General features: G+C 38.6%; 1 protein-coding gene across 8 annotated transcripts in view; it reads right to left on the reverse strand.

Annotated features, from left to right (window-relative positions):
- Positions 1-25038, reverse strand: part of RIN2 (Ras and Rab interactor 2) — a 268598-nt gene that overhangs the window by 97182 nt on the left and 146378 nt on the right. For all 8 annotated transcript variants that reach the window (XM_007476634.3, XM_056813847.1, XM_007476637.3 and 5 more), the window contains one exon: positions 19439-19531. In XM_007476634.3, the coding sequence (XP_007476696.1) occupies positions 19439-19495 (57 nt within the window). In that variant the 5' untranslated portion in view covers positions 19496-19531. The remainder of the gene's footprint in view (positions 1-19438; positions 19532-25038) is intronic.

A 25038-nucleotide genomic window follows, 5' to 3' on the forward strand; every position in this document is an offset into this window, starting at 1 on the left:
GTGTAGCCACAGCAGCCTGTTGAGTAGGTGGCAGATGATTCCCATTGTATGGTTGGAGAGGAGCTAGGTTTCAGGGGGGAGCATAGTTCTCATAGCATGGCACATATCTGGAGGGGAGCAGAGCTTGAGGGGAGTAGAGGGCTTGGGCCATCCTCTCTCCCTCTCCACATGTACCTCTCATCACCCACCCCTCTGCCCAGCAGCCCAATGGGAATGCTTCCTCCCTCCTCTGTCTAGGGTAAAGGGGGGGGGGGGTGGCGGGACATGGTGCTCAGTCTCTATAAGGTTCACCATCACTGTCTTAGGTTGACTTTCCCATCCTAGAAAGAACCCTTCAATCTATTCAATTGATACCATTCTATCCTGTTTTTCCTACAACAGATTGCCTTCTCTGTCATAATCATTCTGTCACTTATTTTCAGTCTCTGTCTACTGGCTCCTTCTCTACTGCCTCTGAACATGCCCATGGTTATCTTTCTTTAAAACCCTCACTTAATCCTTCTATCCAGGATAATTATCCTCTTAGATCTCTTCTGCCTTTTGTGGCTAACCTTTTTGAAAATACCTTTCATAATAGGTACCTCCACTTTCTCTTTTCTTAGCCCCTAACAATCTGACCTCATCATTCTACTGAAACTGCTCTCTCCAGTGACCATTGATCTTTTCTGGGTTTACAGTGGCCTTTTCTTAGTACCTATTCTCCTTGAACTCTCTTCAGCCTTAGACACTTTTCCTCCTTGTCCTCCTTGATACTCTTTCTAGGTTTTCAAAATACTGTTGTCTCCTGGTTTTCCTACCTATAGTTCAGCTCCTTTTCAGTCTTCATTATTGAATCCTCACTGAAATCAAACCCTTTTATTGTAAGTGTCCCACAGGGTTTTTTCCTGAGTCCTTCTCTTCTTCTATATTATTTCCTTTGGTGATTTCATCAGCTGCCATGAATTTAATTACTATATTCTGATGATTCTTAAATTTATTATCCTATCCTAATCTCTATGTTGAATTCCAGTGTTTCATCTACAATATCTTTTTAGATCTCTCAAACTGGATGTCCATTAAACATTTTAAATTCAAAATGTTCAAAACAGAACTCATTATCTTTCCCCCCAAACCTCCCCACCTCCTACTTTCTCTATAAAGGGCAACACCATTCTTCTACTCCCTTAGAGTCACAACCTAAGTTTCATCTTGGACTCATCATTATTCTCACCTCCTATATTTATTTATTTCCAGGTCCTGTTGATTTAACCTTTGCAACATCCTTCAAAAATGGCCCCTTCTCTACTCTGATACTGCCACCACTCTGGTGCAGGCCCTCACAACCTTATGTCTGGAATATTGTAAAAACCTGCTTGTGGGTCAGCCTGCCTCATGTCTTCCCACTCCTATCCATCTACCCAAACTATTTTCCTAAAGTGGTATTACTCCCCTACTCAATAAACTTCATTGGCTTTCTATCACTTTTAGAATCAAATACAAAATCCTCTATTTGGTGTTTAAAGTACTTTCATAACCTACCCTCCTTCTCCAACTTTCCAGTTGGATTACTACTTTGCCGTTTTCTCTGGCACCTTCTCCCCATATCTGGAATGCTCTCCCTCATCTCTGCTTCCTGGATTCCATGGCCTTCTTCAAGTCCCAACTAAAGTCCCATCTTCTTTAGGGAGCCTTTGGCAGCTTCTCATATCTAGTGCTTTTTCTCTTTCATTTATTTCCTCTTTATTCTCCATATAGCTTTTCATACTTGTTTGTACATATTTATTTTCTTATTATCTCTCCTGTTAGACTGTGAACTCTCTCTCTCTCTCTTTTTTTTAAACCCTTACCTTCTGTCTTGGAGTCAATACATTGTATTGACTCCAAGGCAGAAGAGTGGTAAGGGCTAGGCAATGGGGGGTCAAGTGACTTGCCCAGGGTCACACAACTGGGAAGTGTCTGAGGTCAGATTTGAACCTAGGACTTCCCATCTCTAGGCCTGGCTCTCAACCACTGAGCTATCCAGCTCCCCCCCCCCCACCCCCTTTAGACTGTGAACTCTTTGAGAGCAGAAATTATTTCTTTTTGAATCCTCAGGGCTTGGTACAATCCCTGGCTTAATAAATGTTTATTGACTGACAACAGCTCACTACCATGCTGGCTCCTTCAATCAAACAATCAATCAATATTAAGCACTTATTAAGTGCCATTTCTTATGGGCAAGTTCCTTTTGGAATTTCCATTTTGGAGAGGAATCCAGGTTGGCTGGTCTTTTTGCTCTAAACTTTTTCTATCTCACTGATACCATTCTTCAAAATAGATACTTTCTCTCCCCCTTTCAATGTTTTAGATCCCTTTTGTGCATTTTCTTCCCTCATTAGAATATAAGTTTGTTGACAGCAGACACGCTTTTTCTTTTTTCTTTCCTTATTTAAAATCCCAGCACTTAACACAGTGCCTGGCATACAGTAAGAATTTAATTAACTTATTGCCTAAAAATTTTAAAAGATGAATGAAAGTGATTCAGAATCTCTTCTGATAATTTCTTCAGTGCTTTTGGAAGTTATTCAAGGCAGTTAGGTGACCTTTTAGAATCTTCTCCCTTGGGTTTCAACACCTTGTTCTAAAGATCATTATTTTTGACAGAGAAAAGAGGGGGGGGGGGAGTTCTGTCCTCCATATCTATTATCCTAAATCTCTCCTCACGAACCTGAGTTCTTTCAGGTGCTGACCCTTCTGAGACTACTTTTATAGGATTCAGTCAGGATTTTGTATCCTCTTCCATTACTTGTCTTGGGTTTCATCTTCAGTACATGTCTTTAAAAAATCTAAATTGTTGGATGATTTCCTAGGAGATCTATCTATCTATCTATCTATCTATCTATCTATCTATCTATCTATCTATCTATCTATCTATCTATCTATCTATCTATCTATCTACCTACCCTTTTAAACAGCTCCTTTTTTTCTTCTTTTAAACACTTACTTTCCATCTTACTGTCAGTTCTAAAACAGAAGAATGGCAAAGGCTAGGCAATGGGAGTTAAGTGACTTGCCCAGGTTCACATAGCTTGGAAGTGCCTGAGGTCAGATCTAAACACAGGTCCCTCCTGATTGCAGCCCTGGCATGCTATTTTCTGTACTAGCTAGCTGTTCCACTGTCTCTTTTCTTCTTTCCTGGAATTATAATTTCCCTTTATGTCTTCAGAATTCTGTGCTTGAGAACTTGTTTTCTCTTGGGCTATTTTCTACATGCATGTCCTCCTGGCATTTCTATTTTTGTCTTGTACGTGTCAGTCTGGCTTGAAAAGATCAATAGGTTATCATCATTCCTTTCTTTGTGTGTATGTGTCTCATCCTTTGCTCCAAATTTAAAGGTGGCTTATAGTGACAGAGATTACTATGAATGTGCCTAGATATTATCAATAGTTCTTTATTCTTTTATATTTTAGAAGACTAATCTATGCCCCTAACATTATAGTTACCATTACTCAGTTCCACTGTGTGGAAAAATCATTCTTGTTCCCAAACCACTACAGTTGCAAAAGGACTAAAGTGCAAATGGTTAATGCTATCTGTAAACTTAACTTATTGAGAGGCATGGTAGTATAATGGATACAGCATAGAATGTGGGAGTCATGAAGACTTGGGTTCAAATTCTACCTCAGACACTTACTGGCTATGTGATCCTGGGTAAGCCATTAAAGTTCTCTAAATCTTAATTTCATGGTTGAGAAGATCAAAAGAGGTAGGAAATCTATCCTATAACTATCAGTTATATATAAATGGGGTTTAATGGTCTTAATTGGTGGTTGAGTGCAAATTAGCTCACCCAGCCCACTATCTAGCTGGTTCTAGACACCAGCTTTACCTTCACATTCCATTCAGCCTGACACCACAAATACCTCTACATTCTCAGCTTTCCACTTCTTGTTCTGGGCAAAGTATCAGTTTAGTACAGTTGATTTTGGAGAGGGACTGTCCTATGGATCAACTCAAAATCCTTTTGTCTTTCTTTCTCAGAAATCTCTTTCCTGAACCCCATTCTCCTGTATGCTCTCTTCCTCTACTAAAATGTAAGTTCTTTGGGGATAGGATCTTTTTGTATTCCTACTCACAGTGGTTGATTCAGAATTGCTTAATAAAAGATTTTTTTCATTAAATCATAATGACTGCTAATAGCTAGCTTTATATGGCACTTTAAGTTAGTTTACAAATATTTTCCCATTCTCAATCTTCATAAACAACCCTGGGAGGTAGGTGCTATTACTACCTTCATTTTGTAGATGAGGAAACTGAGATAAATGACTTGTGTCCCACCACACAGGTCTTCATGACTCCAGGTTTAGCACTCTAACCACTGAAATACCTTGTTGCCTATTTATTCATCCATCCATCTGTATTTGGATCATGCCATCCTTTAAGTCAAATATTTTGGTCTTATACCTCATCAATAAAAACTTTTGTGCATGACCCTCAATATGGGCATTTACTATTATACTAATGATTATGTAGATTTTGACTGTGTCTTTTATAAGACACAAAAATACATTTCAGAAAGATGAAATAATTCTTGATTCTAGAGTCTATAAGGAGCCCTTGGAATTTGTTGACTAGGAAAGCAACATGAGTTCATATGAGCTTTAGGAAAAATTACTTTGACGGCAAGATTGTAGGGGAGAAAGCAAAGCAATTAATTAGGAGATTGCCATAGCCCAGATAAAAGATGATGGATGAGATACCGAATCAGAGTTTTGTCTACATGAATAAAGAGAGAGGGATCAATTTGAGAAATGATATGGAGGTATAGTCTAAAAAAGCTGGCAACTGAATAAATATTTTGGAGGGAAGAAAAGTGAGAAATCAAAGATAATGCCAAGGTTGAGAACCAGTGGGATGATGGTATCTACACAAATAAGGAAATCACAAGAGAGATGAATTTGGGGAAAATATAATATTGCAATCAGTCCATGCCTGCTCATCTTGTGCTACTCACTCATTTTCACTAAAAAATGAAAATTGTAGTCATATGTGCTTTCATATATGGGGACTGCTTACTTATTGGCAACTGTCCTCAAGCTCACAGTCACCTCACCATCTCCCATTCCAACATGAAGCTGGTGTGTATGTCGGGGAGGGTTGAATTCATGGAATATAACTGTTCACCTGTCTGGATTATGTTAGGTGATAAGTGCCCTGAGGGGCTGACAAAGCTGGGTGAGGTGACAGGCCAGCTGTGAGAGTGGGCACAGTGGGAGTATGTTGGAGGGGAGAGTGTATTTATGTTTGGAGACTAGTCTACCATTGTCGCTGGAGGGAGGGGTGAGAGTCTATCCATTTCCCCAACTTCTGATTAAATAAACACCTGTTTCCCTGAGGTCAAGCCATAGAGCATCAAGAGGCCCTCAAACTCCACTTTGGAGACAACTGTAATAGCCATGCCCATCATCTGGAATTATCTCCTCTTTCTTCTCTCTTCATCAACATCCTATTGAAACCAAAACCTCCATTTATTCTATGATGCCCTTGTCCCCACAGAAATTTTTCCCCTTTATCTGATCTCATGTTTTGTACTCTTTATGCATTTCATTTCCAATTTATATAATTATCATTTTTCTTATATACATGATTTATTCCCACTCTCAACCCATACTAGTCAGTATGTTTCTTATAAGCAGAGATCCAATCTTGGTTATCTTTATATCTCTATCATGGCTTAGCATTGTGCTGTTCTCACAGTAAGACCTTAATAAATACTTGTTGAATGGGTGAATGAATAAAGAAATGGCCTGAGATGGAAGACTGTTTAGAGCTATTCTGGAATGCTCAATATGTGTAGGATCTCTTCCTTATTATTACTCAAGATTCTAAATGAATCATTGGAAAGTCAGGTCACTGCAAGTAGGTAAAAAAGGGAGGAGGAGGCAGAAGCAGGGTTATGGACTCTGAGCAAAAGGGCACTAAACTATAATTTTACATTTAAAACCACACTGTTAGCCCATTAAAAAGATGATAAAATTCTAGTAATGTTTACTCCAGCTCTTTATGCAAACAGATGTATACAATTTTGAAATATTAGCACTCATAGTCATTTGTTAATTACCCTTGAACAATAGTTAGGAGGCAAAAGAATCACACATTCCAAGCCTCGAAATTTTCCTAAAGCTATAAGCAGACTAATAATGATGTCATGTAGACAAAGGGTGGAGTGGCAGTTTCACTTCCTTCTTTTGGGATCTCCAACCAATTCTGTCATCACACTTTGGAGGCTCTAAATTAGTGTGTCTACTATGTTAACATTTAAGGGAAGAAATAAAATGTAGGTGTGCAATAGAAAAAAAAAAGATCAAAAGACAGACTGAAATAACATTGCATCAGACAACCATAATGGCAGTAAAGGCTTAAAAAGTGCTTTAAAATTATTTCTAAGCACTGGGTCTACATTTGCTGTTTAATGTTCATAACCTGGCTGATGAGGTATTATTTCCATTATATAGGAGAATTAAAGATAGGAAAAGAATGAAGAATTTCTTGTCTTCTGAGCTTTGCTACAGAACTTTGCTTTCTTTACTATCCAGGTCATCTAAAATAAGTGTGTGTGTGTGTGTGTAGGAGACATGACACAAAATCTTGGACCTGGAAGGTGTCTCAAAGCATATCTAGCCTAACTTCTTCCTCTTGTAGAAAAGGAAATTGAGATACTGAGGAATGAAGTGACTTTTCCAAGGTAACAGCTTTCTAAGCAGATGAAATTAGAACAAGGACCCACCCAGGCCTCCTGACTCATTAAACAATGACCTTTCCACTATAATCATGCATGTTCCATTATGTAACATAAAATAGCCCAACAGGAACAGTGTTTTTTTCCTTTTGCTCACTAGGCTTTATGCTGGGAAAGCTTCCCATGTTTCTGTACTAGATAACAGATTTAAAGCACTCTGTAGACCTTAGAGCACTATATAAATGTCAGCTATTAATGTTGCCCTGGTTGTGTTTGTCACTGCTGAGTCAGTTCACTTCAAAGAGGAAAGGGTGGATCCTAGATATATAACCCTGAGCTGGATACTATGGGCAGGGTAATGACAATAACAACAGCATCCATTTAGGGAATATTTTAGAGAGACAAAGTCCCTTCTCTGCAGTATTTTATTTGATCTCCGTGATGACCTCAGTGGAGTACACACTATGCCCATTTCCTGAGGAGGATAATGGACCCAGACTAAGGTCATATCATGCAGCTAGCAAGGTCCCAGAGTTGGGATCACGGGTCCATAGAGGTCATCTAACCTAATTCTTAGCTAAATGAAGGTTTCCTCTACCACAATCCTCACAAATGGTCATCCAAGTCTTTGTTTGAAAACCCTGGGGAATAGCCCCATTCCACTTCTGGAAAGCTTGAGTAAGATTTCTTTTTTTTTTCTTTCATCAATCCAAAATCTGCATCTTAATAGCTTCCACCCTCTGGTTGCAAACCAGAACAAGGCAAATCTCTCTTTGATGAGGCAGCCTCTCACATACTTAAAACAGATCTTTTCCTTTAAGTTGTCTCTTTTCCAAGTGAAGCTTCTCCTGTTATTTCAACTGAAGGGAAAAAAATTTTTTTAAAGTACCTATGGTGCCTCAAGCATTGTGTTTTATCATTCACTGTGGACATAGGACACAAAAAGTAATATAAAATAATACAAATTTCACAAAGTACCACAAAAAACAAAGGATATAAATACAAAAAAAAGTCTCTGAAAGATAGGGGTTCACAGCCTAGTTAGAGGAGACAGCCTACAGAAGAGAGGTCTCCTGTAGGGGGTGGAAAGGTCTGGAAGTCCCAAGGATGCAATGGTGTAACATTCAGCAAGGCTCAAGGGCCCTTAGAATGGGGAGATCAGAAGGCAGTTCCTGGTGCTCTTGGAGGACTTAACAACTGGATAGATGGTAAAGGCTGGTAGGTTTCCATCTTGCTGGAGGCCTGAAGCTTCTGACTCCCATCTTATCCAAGTAATATGAGCAGGCAGGCATAATTCTCTTCTTGATGGGGTCTTAGCAGCCTGGAGGATGGGGAAAGTGCAGGCAGGTAGAAGATGCCCAGCTACCCAGGTTGGGGTCTTCAGTCTGAGGTTCTTGAAGGCAAGGAGGGTAGGGAATCCCAGCTAGAAGCCTTCTGATGACCTTTCTAAAGTGGGGTGCCTAGACTTGAACATAAAGCTCCATCTGTGGTCTGATCAGAGCAGATAACATAGAAAGGCTGTCATCTCCTAGAGAAGGATACAGCGACATCTCACTTAACACAGTCTGAGATCACATCAGCATTTAAGGCTGCCATATTGGACTCATATTAACATTTTACCCCTTCAAAACTTCCAGATCTATTTCAGATGAACTGTTATCCCGTCATGTCTCCTTTATCTTGTCCTTATGAGGTTGATTTTTTGAGAGTAAGACTTGACATTTATCCCTATGAAATTTCATCTTCTTAGATCATTCCTAGGATTCCAGACCAGTGAGTGCTCTTCCCTCTGAGCTGTGATGCCTATACCAGGGAAAGAAGGAAATTGCCTCAGGGGAATTTAACACATTGTAATACATTGGGCAGATACCAGGCTTGGAGTCTGGAACAGACTTCTTCCTGAGTTCAAATCTGCCCTCAGATACTAAATAGATGTGTGACCTTGGACAAGCTGTTTAACCCTATTTGCCTCAGTTTCCTCATCTATAAAATGAGCTGGAGAAGGAAATGGCAAATCACTCTAGAAAATCCCAAATGGGGTCACTAAGAGACAAATATGACTGAAAGTGACTGACCATCAACAAATCAAAGGAGTTAAGAAAGGAAATAATGTTAACGCTAAATTTTAGGGGTTGAGACTAAATATAATTTTAGTTGTTGCCAGGGATTTAAATTCTAAATCCCAAATGAAATACTCAAGTCAGAATGGAATTTTATGGTGGTTTGTTTATAATAGAACAAAGAAATTAAGAATGAGAGAGAGAAAGGGGAAAATCTCTGCTCCGGCCTGACCTGAGCCAGGGGGAGTTCAGAGGACTCAGCTAAGGGGCCTTCCTAGAAGATTAAATCTAGCTCAGCTTCCAGCCAGGAGGCCTCCTCCAAGATGAGGGGCCTCCGTGGAGGCTGGTGCCTTCAGAAAGGTCAAGGGAAAGGGGAGTCAGCCTTATCACTCACCATGTGGTCAGTCAGGGAAGCAGGCTGAGGACCTATGTTCCACCAAGTCAAGTTCCACAGACAAAGTACACAAAAGTCCCTCTCACAGGAAGTGACGTGAAATATAAAGGCAGTTCTTTACATCACTTCCTGTGTCTCACATGTACCAATGGTGGCTTAAACTTGGCTTAGGATAGCCCAGGCAGTCAGTCAGTTGTTTCTGATTTGTCACTTGCTAGCACACGGGGGTCATAGACCATTCTCACCCACAGTCAATTCTTAAGTGGGGGTGTATACATTCCCGGTTGCTAAAATTCTAAAGATTAAGCAGGGTGGAGCAAATCTAAAATTCACAATAATACTTATTAAGCACCTACTATGTGCTGGGAACTTTATAGTTATTTCATATGATCCTCACAATACTCTCAGAAGGAGGTGTTGTTGTTATTATTATTATTCTATTTTATAGGTGAAGAAACTGAGGTTAAATGACTTGCCCAAGGTCACACCACTAATATGTGTTTGGGGCCAGATTTGGGCTCAAATTTTCTCAACTCCAGGCCCAGTGCTCTGTCTATCCACTTAGTATCTTAGCCTTTAGTACCTATCAGTTGCATTTACCATACAATATAATATATGCTTATATCTTTTTGTATTATATATATTTAGTATTTCATGTATTAGTTTGATTTTTCCAACTGGATGCTAAGATCCTTGAGATAAAGTACTCTGTATTCTGTGACTTCTCTTTTCCTCATTGTACCTGGTACAGTGCTGATGGGTACTCCATAAATTGCTACTGATTTATTACTCCTGTCACTGACCTATTTTTTCCACCAGGGAAGAGTGGGCCTAGATGATATCCTGCCCAAAGGAGACAGGAAGTTCCTGGAAATCTGGAGAATATAGACAGAGCTGAAGCAGCTTTTCTAACCCAAGTTTAACAGAGTTTCTCTGATCTCATCCCTTCTTTCAAAGCCTACCTCAAGCCCCACTTCCTCCATTTCATTCCCAACTCCTGTTCAGCCTTTGATAATGACTTCCTCTTATGATATTTCCTACTGAACTATCAATACTACATTTGTTATTGACTCCCCCCCTCAAATATATATCTTTTCTCTATGACTACAATATAAAGCCTCCTAAGGGCAGGAAGCACTTCAGTTCAGAGTCAGCAGATTGCTATATATTGTATAATTGAAACAAAAAAATCTCAGAGGTGGAAAGGAGCTCAGAGCCAGTGAGATCAACCTGTACGATACTAATCTTCCTGTGAATACCATCCCTACTCAGTGGTTCTTCCACTTTCACCTAATAACTCAGTTGAAAGGTAGCCCATTCTACATTGGGATTGCTCTCATCATTGGGAAACTTTTCTTTCACTGAGTGTATGCTGAAGCCATTTATCTGGCCCCCACTGCACTTCCGGAAGGGGCACCTCTTTCACTGGTGGTCAGTGAGAGGAGCACTGTATGTGGTGGCGTCGCAAAGCACGGCATCTCTCACGTACAGTACTACTTCCGGTGACGTAATCCTTTGTGTGGCACCTTGTTCTGAGAGTAACTGAATGGGAACGAAGCACCACGCAAAGGATTATGGGGCTGCACAATGGAAGACATCAGCATGGTGAGCAGCGATTTGGGGGGGGATTCCGCACTGTGTATACTGCTGCCCAGTATAGTGGTGGAAGTGATGGACCTGTGCAAGGTGTGACAGGCCCATCACAGCCAGTGCTGCAGCCTCCGCTATAGCGCTATACAGATTTGTTCATAGTTGTTTTTATAGTCCAGCCCTCCAATGGTCTGAGGGACAGTGAACTGGCCCCCTGTTAAAAAGTTTGGGGACCCCTGCTTTAACTACATAACACACACATTTCTCCTACCACATATTTTATCTCATTTGATAAACAACCTTGTGAGGTAGGTACCATTCTTATTCACATTTTACAAATGAGGAAAATGAAGATTACAAAAGCTAAGTGACTTGCCCAGAGTCATACAATCAATAAATGCTAGAGGTAGGATTCAAACCCAAGTCTTCCTGATTCCAAACCCAACACTCTAACTAACTACTGTACCACCTAATTGCCTCTTGCCTTTAAATATTTTTAGGCATGCCATGTGGAAAAGGGGTCAGACATTTTATGTAAAACAGAAGGCAGAACTTGGAGAAATGGGCAGAATTTAAATAGAAGCAGCTTTTAGCTTAGAAGAATTTATCAATTTGAGCTTTCCAAAAATAGAGTGGATTTTCTTATGAGGAAAAATATTTTGGAAGGTAGATGTCAGGAAGAATACCCGCCTATGGTGGAAAGTTATATTAGATGATGTCTAAAGTCTTTTCCAACTCTAAGTTCTTTAGCTGTCTGATCCTTTGGCAGCGATGCTCTTTTGAACACTGCCCAGAATTTCTACAAAGAACATAAAAGGGACTGGAAATCAAACAAATCCCTTTTACTCCTTGGTATCTCTGGGTAAAGGTTTGGATTAGTAAAGATGAGTTTTTCACATTACCTATGAATTTCAATCCTTTCTTTGGGTCTGTTCCCTGGTGTCTTAGGTAGTTGAGAGTTAGCTATATATACAATAAAACACATTCTAATTCAAAGAAAAACTTAAACAGTTCCCAAGAAAAACTTGAAGAGTTCCAAACAAGGTTTTGGGATGACTTAGGGTTTAGAGAAACAAATGAACTTAACCTGGCATTTACACAGGGGTACCTCCTTAATAACAAATGATTTCCTGAATTTTTAAAATTGGATTGTATTTTGAAGATCTCAAAGTAATTTGCCATTTAAAAGATTCACAGGCTATAGAGTATATTATCACCCCACCCAGTCTCAATTTATTGGCTGCATAATAGATACTGTCGTTTATTGGCTTTGCTTAAAATAAGGGTAGGCTCATGTTATTTATCAAAGAAATATTTTCATGATTTAAATGAAATATAATTAGCCATTTAACCAAATGGTGGTGCTCTTGGTTATCTAGACATCCTATAACAATCAGCAGAAGTCCCCAAATTGAGAACTATTACAGCTGCTTAACCAGATCCTCAAATGACCCTAGTTTGTTTATGATACTATGAAGGTCAGAATATTTCCCCACAGACTAGGGGGTTGCAAAGGCAGAAGAGAGATTGGTCAGGGTAATAAACACTGCCCAGTTCTCCTGCGTGGACCAGGGAAGTGAAAGCTGAGGACAAACACATGCTATCAAAAACAAAACAAAACAAAAAAACTAGCCTTTTGTGTTGGTGTCATTGAACAGCCCTCCTCATTAGGAGCAGTCTTCTGTCTATGAGTACATACCCTTCAAGAATAAGGATTTGGTGATAGAAAGGCAAGAGACAAAGTGAGCTTGAAGATAAGGTAACCTGTGTGCAAGTCCTGTTTCTGATACATACTAGCAAGTGTGACCATGGAATGTGACCATGACTATCAGTGTCCCAGGAAATTCTCTAACCTTGCAAGTCACAAATGGGTTGCCAATCTAAATCAATAGAGGGAGTTTCTACATGGGGAATCCCACACATTGATTAAATTAGAAGTATAAGTATAGATTATGGGTGGAAGGAGAGGGGGGAGAAACAGCTCAGTAGGACAATGCAAATTTCTCATTATAAAAAATCATATTAAAAACTGATTTTGGGAGCCAAGCCAGGTAGCTGGCTCAGTGGGTAGAGAGCCAAGCCTAGAGGTGGGTCCTGAGTTCAAATTTGACTTCAGATACTTTCTAAGCTGTGTGACCCTGGGCAAGTCACTTAACCTCAACTTCTTCTGCCTTGGAACCTTTTCTTAGTATCAATTCTCTTTTTTTTTTTAACCCATTTCTTCTATTTTAGAATTGATACTTAGTATTGGTTCCAAGGCAGGACAACAGCAAAGGCTAAGCAATTGAGGTTAAGTGATTGCCCACAGTCACACAGCTAGGAAGTTTCTGAGTCCAGATTTGGTCTAGCCCCCAATCCACTGAACTACCTAGCTGCTCCACCTAGTATCAATTCTAAGGCAGAAGGGTTTAAAAAAAAAAGAAATGGTTTTATAAATTTAGACTTAGCTGTTCATTGAACTTGGTGTTGTTTACTCACCTGTAACAGACTGGATGATCTCTAGGGCCTCTGTTATAGCTTTAAAATTCTGATTCTATTGATTCCAAGAAAAATTTCTCCGGATTTATACACTTGGGAATTTTTCTAGCCAGAATCCAACCCTCAGTTCTTGGAGTATGCTATTGAGTCAACCATCTTTTAAGTTCCTCATCCTGGCCATTTCATGCATCTGTCAGTTACTGCTTTTACAGGGTCAGAGGTTGACCTTTCATTCAACCTCTTTTATTTTTTATTTATCTATTAAAAAAACAAAAAAAAACCCTTAACCTTCTGTTTTAGCATCAATTCTAAGACACGAGAGTGGTAAGGGCCAGGTAACTAGTTGGGAATTGCTCAGGGTTACACTGTTGGGAAGTATCTAAGGTCAGATTTGAACCCAGCCCTCTTCACTCCAGGCTTAGTGCTCTATCCACTGTGCTACCTAGCTGTCCCTTCATGTGGCTACCACTGCAACTTTCTCATGATGAGATTAGACATTAGCATATGATTGCAGAGATTCCCTGCTCTCCACCAACTAAACAATTTTGGTTTCTTTTATTGTTAACAAATCCCAGGGCTTCTTCTTTCCATCAAAACTCATGCCTTATTGGGTTCTTTTCCCCATTTCTTTTCTAGTTTATTTATTGAGACCTGAATCCCCTGTCTTGACCCCTGAAGTCTAGCACACACAGACATCTGTGGGGAACCAGTAAAACTTCTCTCCATGATAAAGGAGCTTCAGAGTACAAACTATGCCCTGATGAAGAATATCAATACCCTTTCATGCTATTCGGTAAGCTTAGCTCAAGTTTAAAAGCATTTAGTCATTCCACCACTGAGCTGATTTAAATGCACTGAGACCCTTGTAGGTACCAAATGTCATCACTCTTCATTTATTGAGATTCTTCCTTGTTTGGGATGAGTTTTTGTACCAACTCTCACAATTTTCTACTGATTCTTATTCATTTACTCATTCATTCTTTTAGTCAAAATAGTTATTGGAAAAGTCACTGAGATGACATCTGTTTTATACAAGATGGTATATAAAATATTGTAAAAAACTAGAATGGATGGATAGCTAGGTGGCACAGTATATAAAGCACTGCTTCAAATCCAGTCTCATGTAATACCTGTGTGACAGTAGGCAAGTCACTTAAGCCTTTTTGCCTCAGTTTTCTCTTTTGTAAAATGAGCTGGAGAAGGAAATGGCAAACCACTCTAATATCTTTGCCAAGAAAATCCCAAATGGGGTCACAACTGAATAACAACAACAATAAGGCTAGAATATAAGTTCCACAAGGTTCAGGATAATGTCATCTCAACTTTGAATCTTTGCACAAAATAAATGCTTAATAAATGAATGCAAGATATATGTACACATTGAGTAAATGTCTCACACAACACATCATATATTGTGAATGCAAACAGTAAAGTCAATAGATGTTAGTAGAAGTTCAGAGAAAGGAGATATGATATAATTAGTATGAAAGATATTACATGAAGGAGATAGGATTGACTTTTGTTTCCCTCCCAGTTTCACTCCTTTGGACTTGTCCATCATATCTCTAGGAAACTCATTATCTTATGAGATCATTTCACAACTCATCAGTATACTCTAGCCCTCTAACTGAAGGGTGGTATGAAGGGGTCCTCCCAGAATCTCCATTTAAGGAGGACACCCAGGCCAGTCATATCCTTATTTCCTTCCAGGCTACATTCCTATGGACTTCTCCATAATGCCCCTGCACTGTATACTTTCCCCCTTCTCTAATAACCCTGCCCATCCATCACCATCCCTTTTAGCTTCCTTTTATGGGTTGGCTTTTCCCATTGGACCATAAGCTTCTTGAGGCAGTGTCTGTCTGTCTGTTTGTCTCTCTCTCTCTCCAGCACCTAGCACAATACCTGACATATAGTGGGTACTTAATAAATATTTATAGTCTGTGCTTATTGACCTAATTAAGTGGTATTGGTATGAATTCAGTAGTTGGAGATAAGAGGTGATAGTGAATAGAACAGGAGAGTAATTCTGGTAGAGCAGTAGGGTCCTGTAAGAGAATAGTGGAATATTAGCCTATAAAGGTAGTTTAGGATCAGTTTGGAGGACCTTGAAAGTCAGAGTCAAGACCTCTTATTTATGCAACAGGGCACATTTGAAATTTTGAATAGGGTCATAGGATCAAAACAGTGTCTTAAGAAGTTTAATCTATAGTGCTGTGAAAGATGGAGGGGTTAGTTGAGGGGGGGAGAATTGTTAGAAGGTTATTGTAATAGTACAGAGAAGTGATAAGAAAGAAGGTAGAAAGGAAGGAGGAAAGAAGGAAAGAACCATTTCCCAAGCACTTATTCCAGGAACTGGGCTAAGCACTTATAAAAAGTATTGTGGTAAGGGATTTCCTACAGGTACCAAAAGGGCTATATTCAATACCACAGACCCTTTAATGTAGGAGAAGTTGACTGTCTTCTTCCATTCAACTAGTGTGCAGAAAATCACCCAAAGACTTGAAATATATAAAAATTTGATGTCTATACAGTAGATTTTCTTGAGAAGAGGGTTATTGGGAATCCCTGTTACTAGAAATCTCTCTTATTCTGCCAGCTACAATTCCTGCAAAGGAATTTCTTCTTTTGTTTACCGCTCCTATCTCAGAAACCAATCCAGATGTTGCCAACAAGATATCCTTCGTAGGCAGTCTGTAGGAGCCAGGCATATTCCATCATCTCTAAGGAAATAGGTTTTCCAAGCCAAATTTACAGGGCACAGTAGATGGGGAACAGCAGATCTCCATCAAGGTGCTTCCTTCCTCAAACAGGTCCAAGGGAAAAAGCCCAGATTCCGTTGAACAAACTCCCTTCCTGCCTTCAGGATTCTATCCACAAAGTTCTTAGCAGGGGCTCAACCCTTTACCTAAAGACAACCTCTATAACCCTAATTTCACTATTACACACTGGAGATATAAATAAATTTAAGCAAAAAGAAAGTCCCTGCCTTCAAGAAGCTTACATTCCAATTGGGGAAGATAACACACACAAGGAAGCTGAAAAGGGAAGGAAGGAAAAGAAAAATGAGGAGAAAGGGAGGAAGAGAGGAAGGAAAAGGAAGGTACCCAGTAAAGGTGCATGATTTTGGAGTTCAGAAAGTCAGGGACTGGGCCCAGAGGAGAAAAAAAGGCAGGTTAGTCTGGGCCTCCAGGAATAATTCGCTGAAATAAAAATAAGATGTGGGGCAGCTCTCTCAGAGGAATAGTCCAGGATGACCAAGCCAGGAGGGTTAGGGTTAGTTCCTAATCTTAGCAGAATCCTATGATAAGCCAGCAGGAGAGACGGTACAGCTTCAAAGTCCAGAAAGTCAAAGACAGTGTTGGGAAGAGTTGGGTAGTACTATAGTGGTGACAATGAAAAATGGAAAGATATTTCTGAGGGAGAATTGTCAGGACTTGGTGTGTTGGTGAGGAGGGGGAGGTAAAGGAAAGCTAAAATTAGAGGGGGCCTATTGGCTTCATGACCCTTGTATATTATTATTTTAACTAATAGTTTCTAGGTCTTTTCCCACCCTGGACACTACATTTCCTTATGAAACTGCTTTCGTGATGATATAGTACATAACTATAATTTATAACTAAGTCCCAAAGATTTATATTATAAAAAGCACTTAAATAATTTCCTACTTAAGTGCTTTTATAGTTACTACTTCCACCATCACTTTTTGAGGAAATGAAATCTTCTATCTTGTAACTTATTTGAGGAAAGATAAGATTTTTGCCCATCTGTTTTAAAGTTTTTAATATCTGATTCTACCTGAATGATAGCTGCAGTATATTCCCAGTTATCCAAGGGAAGGTAATAGGGTCTCCATAATCCTGACTCTTTATTCTTTTCCATCTATTTTAGAAAGGAGATGAAAGGGAGAAGTTGGGATATAAGTCAATCCTTATAATCCTTGTTCGGAACATTGGGAAAAAATACTAAGAAGGGAATGGTTCAAATGATCATCTTTTGGATTTCAGAGATACATAATATCCAGAAACCCTAACTGGCTAATTTCAATTTTATCTGAAAAATCAAAAAGTTTATAGAATGAATTCATTCTTGAATCAAAAATAAAACAAAATATTTCACATACTGATAGCATTAGTTTTTATCAAAGCATACTAGGACAGCATGAAAGGTGGAAGATGCATTGAAATATTATGATACTGAAAAGTTCACTTTTGTCATAATCCAGATATTCTATAATAGTAGTGTCAACCTGTGATCCAGAACTTGACTTTGGAAACTACAATTTAATATGGTTTATGTTTTATTGAATTTCTATTTGTTTTACTAAACAGTTCCCAGTTATGTTTTAATCTGATTTAATTTGGGAGTGCTGCTGGTGGATGGGAATGTGATCTGTGGATCAATTTTATACTTCTATTCTGATACAGAGTTTTTGTTTCATGACAAAATATTTCAGCAACAATTTCAGTATTTCACTTAAGGATTTCACCCTCAGGTCTATTAAAATCCAGAACAGTGGCTTTCTAATTTTTTTGGTCTCAGGACCCTTTAATGCCCTTAAAAATTTAAGATTCCCCCTTACAAGAGCTTTTATTTATATGGTTTATAATCTGTCAATATTATTACATTAGAAATTGAAACACCTTATTATTATTATGAAAATGACTCTGACCTCACTGACCCCTTGAAAGGGATTTGTATACCGCTAGACATTCTAGACCATTCTTTGGAAATCATTGCCCAAGAATAAGAGTTACTTGCTCTTTAAGGACTAAGTGGCAAATCCACGTTGGTTTAATTAACTTTGAGAAAGCAATTAACTTCATCCTTATAGATAGCTTCATTAACAAAGACAGTGACAACATGTCAACAATAAAATATGTTTTATGGTTATTGTTGTTTATTTGTGCAGTTAAAATTGGTAACTGACTAGTAAAATACTTATGTTCATCTTTGGGATTAATTTAGGGACCTTGGTTTACCACAAGGTTCTAGTTAGGTGTTAATAGTCAAATAAGATCTCTTTGGCCAATTTAGCAGTGTAGACACCAGGAAGAAGGGTCATGAGAAATGGAGGAGAATCTGACACTATCTTTGATGAGTTCTGTTGTCTATGCCTCTATCTTTCTCATTTCATAGTGATGGTGTGAATGTTAGAATAAAAAAAAACTAAATTTAAAAAATCAGTAATACTCGGAGTTTCTTAAGACCAAATACCATGTCACTTAATCATTTAACCTCATTGAGATTTAGTTTCCTCACTTATAATATGGAGAAATAACACAATGTTTATCTGACAAAGATGTTTTTAGGCTGTAATAAGACAATGCATGCAAAGAATTCTGCAAATTTTAAAGGACTATATAAATGCAAGTTATTATTACTACCTAAAGGAGGCATCAGAGCATTGTAACAAGTAGGACAGGCAAAATCACTAAACATAGATTTTTTTTCTTAGCAAAGATAACAAAGATAATCAAAGAAAAGTTATCATTAAAACACAAGACCACTTTCTGAATTTCCTTCTAATGAGCTGATATTAGTAGGTCATTGCCAAGACCTATTCATGACAGATTTCTCCTACAAATTCATATTCTGAACTCCAGGTTAGAAATGATCAAATGAGCATCTTAAGTTAAAAAAAAAATTAAGACAACCAAAAAAATCCACCTTGCACAATTCTTTTGTTCACAATTCTTTTTAAAAACAGCCTAATACATATCCATTTTGTTTTTTATCTCATTAAATTGTCAGTGAAATTTGACAGGGCTCCCATATCTCACCAGTGAGATAAGCCCACATCATTATGGATGTTGGGACAGTTAAATGTAAGTTGCCTACTGCCCATGTACATATGAAGGAAAGTCAGATTTTAAGCAGACTCCCTTATAAAACTGTCAAACACAAGGGGGTAAAAAGTCATCAGTTTACAAATAAAGTTTCATAGAATAAATGTCATATACACAGCAACATCTCCTTTCAGCCTCAGCCATGTGTGTTATGTTTATGTTGATATATTAAATTATAAAAAAAAAAACACCCAAACTACTGTAAAGCAGGATAACAAAGAGCAGCTGTGTGAAGGAACCGAGCTCAGCAGAAAGCTCCGGGAATTCCTTTTGTGGCTGGGAGTCAGGCAGGGACTGAATGCAGACCTCCATTTGCAGAGCAAAGGGGACCATCCTGCAATAAGCGAGTTGAATCAAAGCTTCCCTTTACCTTAAAGAAGCTTCCTCTCTTGTCCTGACAATGGGCAGCCATTGTCAAAGAGGCCATTCTCCCGAGGCAGGTTCCACTGTGCACTTCAGAATCCTAAGAGGAGAGACATTTTTAATGGTTAGTCCAGTCTGTAGGAAATTCCTTTCTAAGCCACAGGAACAGTCACAACAACTGCTCTGCCAAGATCTTTCTTCCGTCAACAACACAGTGCCATTTATTTCCCACCAAAGCCCTTCCATATCCTTTTCGTCTATTATTTCCTGTAACCATTCTGCTTCAAAAGGCATGGCTACTAAGTAGTTCCCCTTCTCTCTACCCCTCCCCCTACTTTCCAACTGACATAATATATCTCTGAGAATTCTTAATGTACTTGTTTGAAAGGAGAAAATGCCATAGCATAATGATGTCTTTGTTTGTTTGCTTGACCTCCACCTAAAGCACAAATAGGACAAATTTTAGATGTTACTACTGACTGCTCCCAAAGATTACAGGTTTAATGGGGCTAATTCAAAGGGGGAAAAGGCTAAGGAGAAAGGTCATATTTGATTTTAATTAATAATCCAGGAAAAGACCTTAAGGATGCTACTTGGAAAGAAACTTAGCTTTATCCCCTCAAAAGTTGGGAGATTTAAATGAAATTAATTGTTTTCATTTATCAACTGCCCACTATTGTGGATACCTGTTCACTACTAAATAGTGGAAATCCATGCAAAAAGCTAATGATAAACCAGGGAGAAAACCACTGTTCTCATGAAAGTGAAGGGGGATCTTAGATTCAGGGTTAGAAGGGGTAGACACTAGGTGTCATGCAGTCCAAATTCCTTCCTTTACACAGAGCTGTAGAACTGATGCCTCAAGACTTGCTCAGGCATTTAGGTAATAAAAACACAATTTGAATACAGGTCATTCTCCAAGAGCATTTTGTACAGGATCATAGAATATAAAGTAAATGTTTAGGTAAGACAACCATACATCTTTGAACAACATGACTAGTTATTCTGGTTTAGAATTTTTCTAACCATAAGGGCTAGGCAATGGGCAATGGGGGTTAAGTGACTTGCTCAGGGTAACACAGCTGGGAAGTATCTGAGGCCACATTTGAACCCAGGACTTTCCATCTCTAGAACTGGCTCTCAAACCACTGAGCTACCCAGCTGCCCTAATCTCAGTTTAGTTTTCAAAAAACTTTCAGTTTTCCTTTCTATAAAACACACAGACATGGATACACATTGTAAAACACACCTTCTCCCTCATCCATGCCCATTTCCTTTGATGAACCTAAATCAGTTTTTTTTCCCAATTTACTTTTTCCGATAAAATACAATGGTGAAAAAGTATCATGATAATGATAAAAGTGATCTATCAGTCTATCACTTTAATCAAAGACAAATATCACTTTGCACCATTGCATATTCAAGTTGAGATAATATATACAGCTTGAGTGAGTCCATCTGAATTCTGATGACTACAGTGGAAAGACCCTAAATGTAAATCAAACTAAAACTCCTTCAAGTTAAAAATGTCCCAGCTATAGTGGGAAAAGGGGCAGCATCAGCTGCATTACCAGTTGACTAAAGGGGTTTGGAACAGCTTTGTTTCCATTATTGGCAGTGCTAAGGAGAGCCAAGCTGGACAAAAGAGAAGTTGAAGGCAGAGTTAAAATGTTTCAAAGCATATAAAAGCAGAAATAAAGTTACTATAGGACTGTCTTGAGAGTGAGCAGTTAGCCAGCTTGGATGACTTGTTGGGGATATCTGCCCCCTGTTATTGGCACATCCATTTTCAATTGTAGTTATATGAAGATAGGTGAACTCCCATTATGGAAATAAATAGAATCCACCCACCCATCCTTCCTGAACTTTTACCCATTTTTAGCAATTTAATTGAGTCTCTTTAAAGGTTCTGAACCGTCTTTCTGTATTTCTTTCCACTTTGTGATCCAGCTGGGACAAAAGCCAAAGTTCCAAAAACCTCCTGAGGAAACTCGTTTGGATTTCCAGTCCAATTTTGCTGACTCCAGAGGCTCAGATTATTTAGCTCAACATCTAAAATGAGACCAAATTCTAAGCCCTTTGAAGTTCATCATTTAATTGGGAAGTCCAAATGTTGAAGAGATGCCAAAGAGAAAGTGTAGCTCCATGTTCAAGATTAAGAGCAGGACAGGACCCACCTAGTAACCTTTGATAGGGTGGAATTATCCACTGACACACAGAGGCACACTGGGAAAGAGCATAAGCTGATTCCAACCAAGCTGGCTGCCTTTCTCTATTTTTTTTCTAGCAGACATTGGAGTGCTTCTTAATTTAGGCCTTCAAAGAGCCAAATAACCAGTGAGTAAGACTGGGTAAGTGAATCATTTCTCTTCTAGATCTAAGTCTCTCAGGTCTGTTCAGAAAGCTTTTTTTTTTTTCAATTCCTAACTCTTTTTGATGAGGCATGACAAGAAGCTGCTTCACCTATTATCATGGAGCTGTGTTTATATTTCAGACGTTAATGTTTTATCTGATTTTCATTAAATACCTAAGAGACAAACACATGCCTCAGTTCAACATACTGAACTTACAAGTTCCTCTCTCACATCCTTGTCTTATTCAATTCAACCAATATTTATAACTATTTATTAACAATTATATTTATTCATTATATATCATCTATCAGGCATGGGCATATGAAAACAAAAATGAAACAGTACTTGCCTGCAAAAACTTTCATTTTACTAGGGGATACAAGGAAATAAACAGAAAAATAAATACAGGCTCATCAGATGATAAAGATGAGAACTCCATTACCTAGGGAGATCAGAAAAAGGCTGTCTGGAGGAGGTGGAACATTAGTTGATCCTTGAAAGAAGAAAGGAGGTGAAGACTGGAGTGTGGTCTTCAGGTAAGGGGCACAAAAACAGGAGATTAAAATTCAAGAGCAATTAATTAGGCCAGTTTTGTTGGATTGCTGATAGCTAAAAACAAGATTAAGGATAGGCTCTGGAACTTCATTGATAATAACTCCCAAATAAGAAAACTATCAATGCAAGTTGAAGCCTATTCTGCAATTTACAGTCTCATGGAGTTCTTAGAGCACACTGACTGGCTGCCCTGGCTCACACAGCTAAATGGGACTTGAAACCTGGTCTTCCTGGCTCCAAGAGCAGCTCTTTATTCACAGATGCATGAATGGAAGCAATGTCAGAATAAGTATAGAAAGGCAAGCTGGGGCCACATTAGGATAAGCTATCTCTGTATGTGTTTGTTCTTTAAAAGATTTTACGCTCCATAAGAGCAGGGGTTATGCTTCTCAATCCCACTCTCTAGCACATCACTTTCTTAGATCTGTAGGCAACAAATATTTGATGAATTGAGTGAGTCCCAGGTATAAAGGAGCAGGAAGGTTTTTTTTTGTTTGTTTTGTTTTTTTTTAAAGGCCTTTGATTTTGGAGCAACAATGTAAACAATAATCAAGTTCAGTAGAATTAATGGAGACCATCAGGTCAGTAAAAACAAAATTACTTTTTTCCTCCTTTTATTTCCTTAAAATTTTTTTCTTTGGCATAAAGCTCTTAAAATCCAGGGGTTCCAGTAAGGACTTTACTTGAAGGATTGGATTGTTTATACTGTAAAAGTGAAATTCAACCACAAACTTCAAGCTAGGACTTAATTTTGAAGAGCCTCCTTGCCATAAATTAGGAACCTATGACTGAGTCCAACTTTCTTTCCACTAGGGAAGAAACTTTGTTGTTACAGCATTTTAGTTGAATACAACTCTTTTTGACCCTATTTTGGTATTTTCTTGGTTTGTCATTTCCTTCTTCAGTTTATTTTGCAGATGAGGAAATTGTGGCAAATGGGGTTAAGTGACTTGTGCAGAGTCACACAGCTAGTAAGTTTCTGAAGACAAATTTGAACTCATGAACATGAGTTTTCCTGAACCCAGTGCTCTGTACACCATATCACCTACCTGCCCCCAAGGACTTAATTTGAAAAGATCTCATATTCTTCTCCCTTTCATCAATGGCCCCAGATACTTTCCCCCACAACTTTCATTTGAGGACTTGTGCTAAAATCAAGAAACAAAAAATGTACCAGGTTGGAGTTCCTGTGTAAACTCTCTTCATTAATAATAGCATTTTCTCTTAATTTCTCCAGTGCTTTGAAGGGCAATACTACTTCCTGAGTAAGGAGTATGAGGCACTCAAATGATTTTTCCGGATGGTAGGCACTAGCAAAAAAACTTAATCAGAGCTAAAGGCCACCAAAAAGCTGCCATGCCTCTTTTAATAAATCTACTGAAGTTTTGTAAACTAAGCATGTTGTTCTGCTCTGATCCAAACGACCAAGACAGGAAGCATACTTTTGCTGCCCTAGCCATTCATTCAGTAGTCCCACAATTTCTCTTGGTGGTGGACCAAACTACCTCTATGGCTGGAGAGATGTGAAATACACCAATGATGATTTTTTGCCCTATAAAGGTTCCTTAAGATTTGTAAAAAATGGCACACACAGTGACCAAACTCACGACTCAGTTCCCACTTCTTTGAGGGTCCCTGGGCTTATTCTTTTTGAGTAAGGCAAAGGGAGGAGATGAGCTGAGGTTAAGTGCTATGCCTCAGGGTATCCAGCAAATCAAGGACAGGCAAGGATTAGAACTGTGAGTTCTAGAATTTCCAGTTCACACAAATCAACAAACCTCGAAATGGCCTAAGGTGAAAACAGTGAAATCTCTCTATTTTTCTCTCTTCCTGGCTGACTGCCCACCAGAACACTGAAATCCCAAATTGTAAAGGAAAAAAGTGCTGTAGGTCTGAACTAAAGTAAGGTGCTTCTTAGTTCTTTCATTGTCAATTTTTCAAATGTCATCCTTCCCCTACAATTTGTACTAGCTTATGAGCACAAAATCAAAACAAAGGAATAGTTCAAATTATATTAAAAATTTCAGCTTACAAGTCCCATCCCTACCATGCATGTTTAATGCAAATGGTATAGGGCATAGAGTGCTGGACCTGGAGTCAGGAAGACCTGAGTTCAGATTTGTTCTCAGACATTTCCTAACTGCAAGTATCTAGGCAAGTTGCACTGACCCTAGACAAGTCATTTAACTTCTGACTTCTTCAATTACTTCAACTTTAAAATGGGGAAAATAGAAGGACCTATTTCCTAGGGTTGAGACTGTAATCTCCTTGAGGGCAGGGACTTTTCCCCTTTTGGTTGTATCCACAGCCTTTGGCATAGTGCCTGGCACATAGAAAGTGCTTAACAAATGTTTATTGATTGATTAAATTAATATTTGCAAAGTGTTTTCAAATCTTAAAGGATATCTACATAAATTCTAGTTAGGTATTATTGGGCTATTAAAAAGTTCTATCTAAACAATCTTTGAATCTCTTCTAACAATCCTTTACTTTCTGCCACAAAGCTTTCTAAATTCATTTCTACCAACCCTGAGCACACACCCATATCAGATATAACTGACTTCACCCATGTCTGCTTTCCTTGATCATATTGCAATGGCTTATTTCCAATCTCTCTTTTTAATAAGGCAAGTTGATTCTGAAGGTCTTTATATAGTACCTTTCTGGGACATAAGTAACATGTAAATACAATCACAAA

The sequence above is a fragment of the Monodelphis domestica genome, chromosome 1, assembly GCF_027887165.1.
Source record: "Monodelphis domestica isolate mMonDom1 chromosome 1, mMonDom1.pri, whole genome shotgun sequence".
NCBI lineage: Eukaryota > Metazoa > Chordata > Mammalia > Didelphimorphia > Didelphidae > Monodelphis > Monodelphis domestica.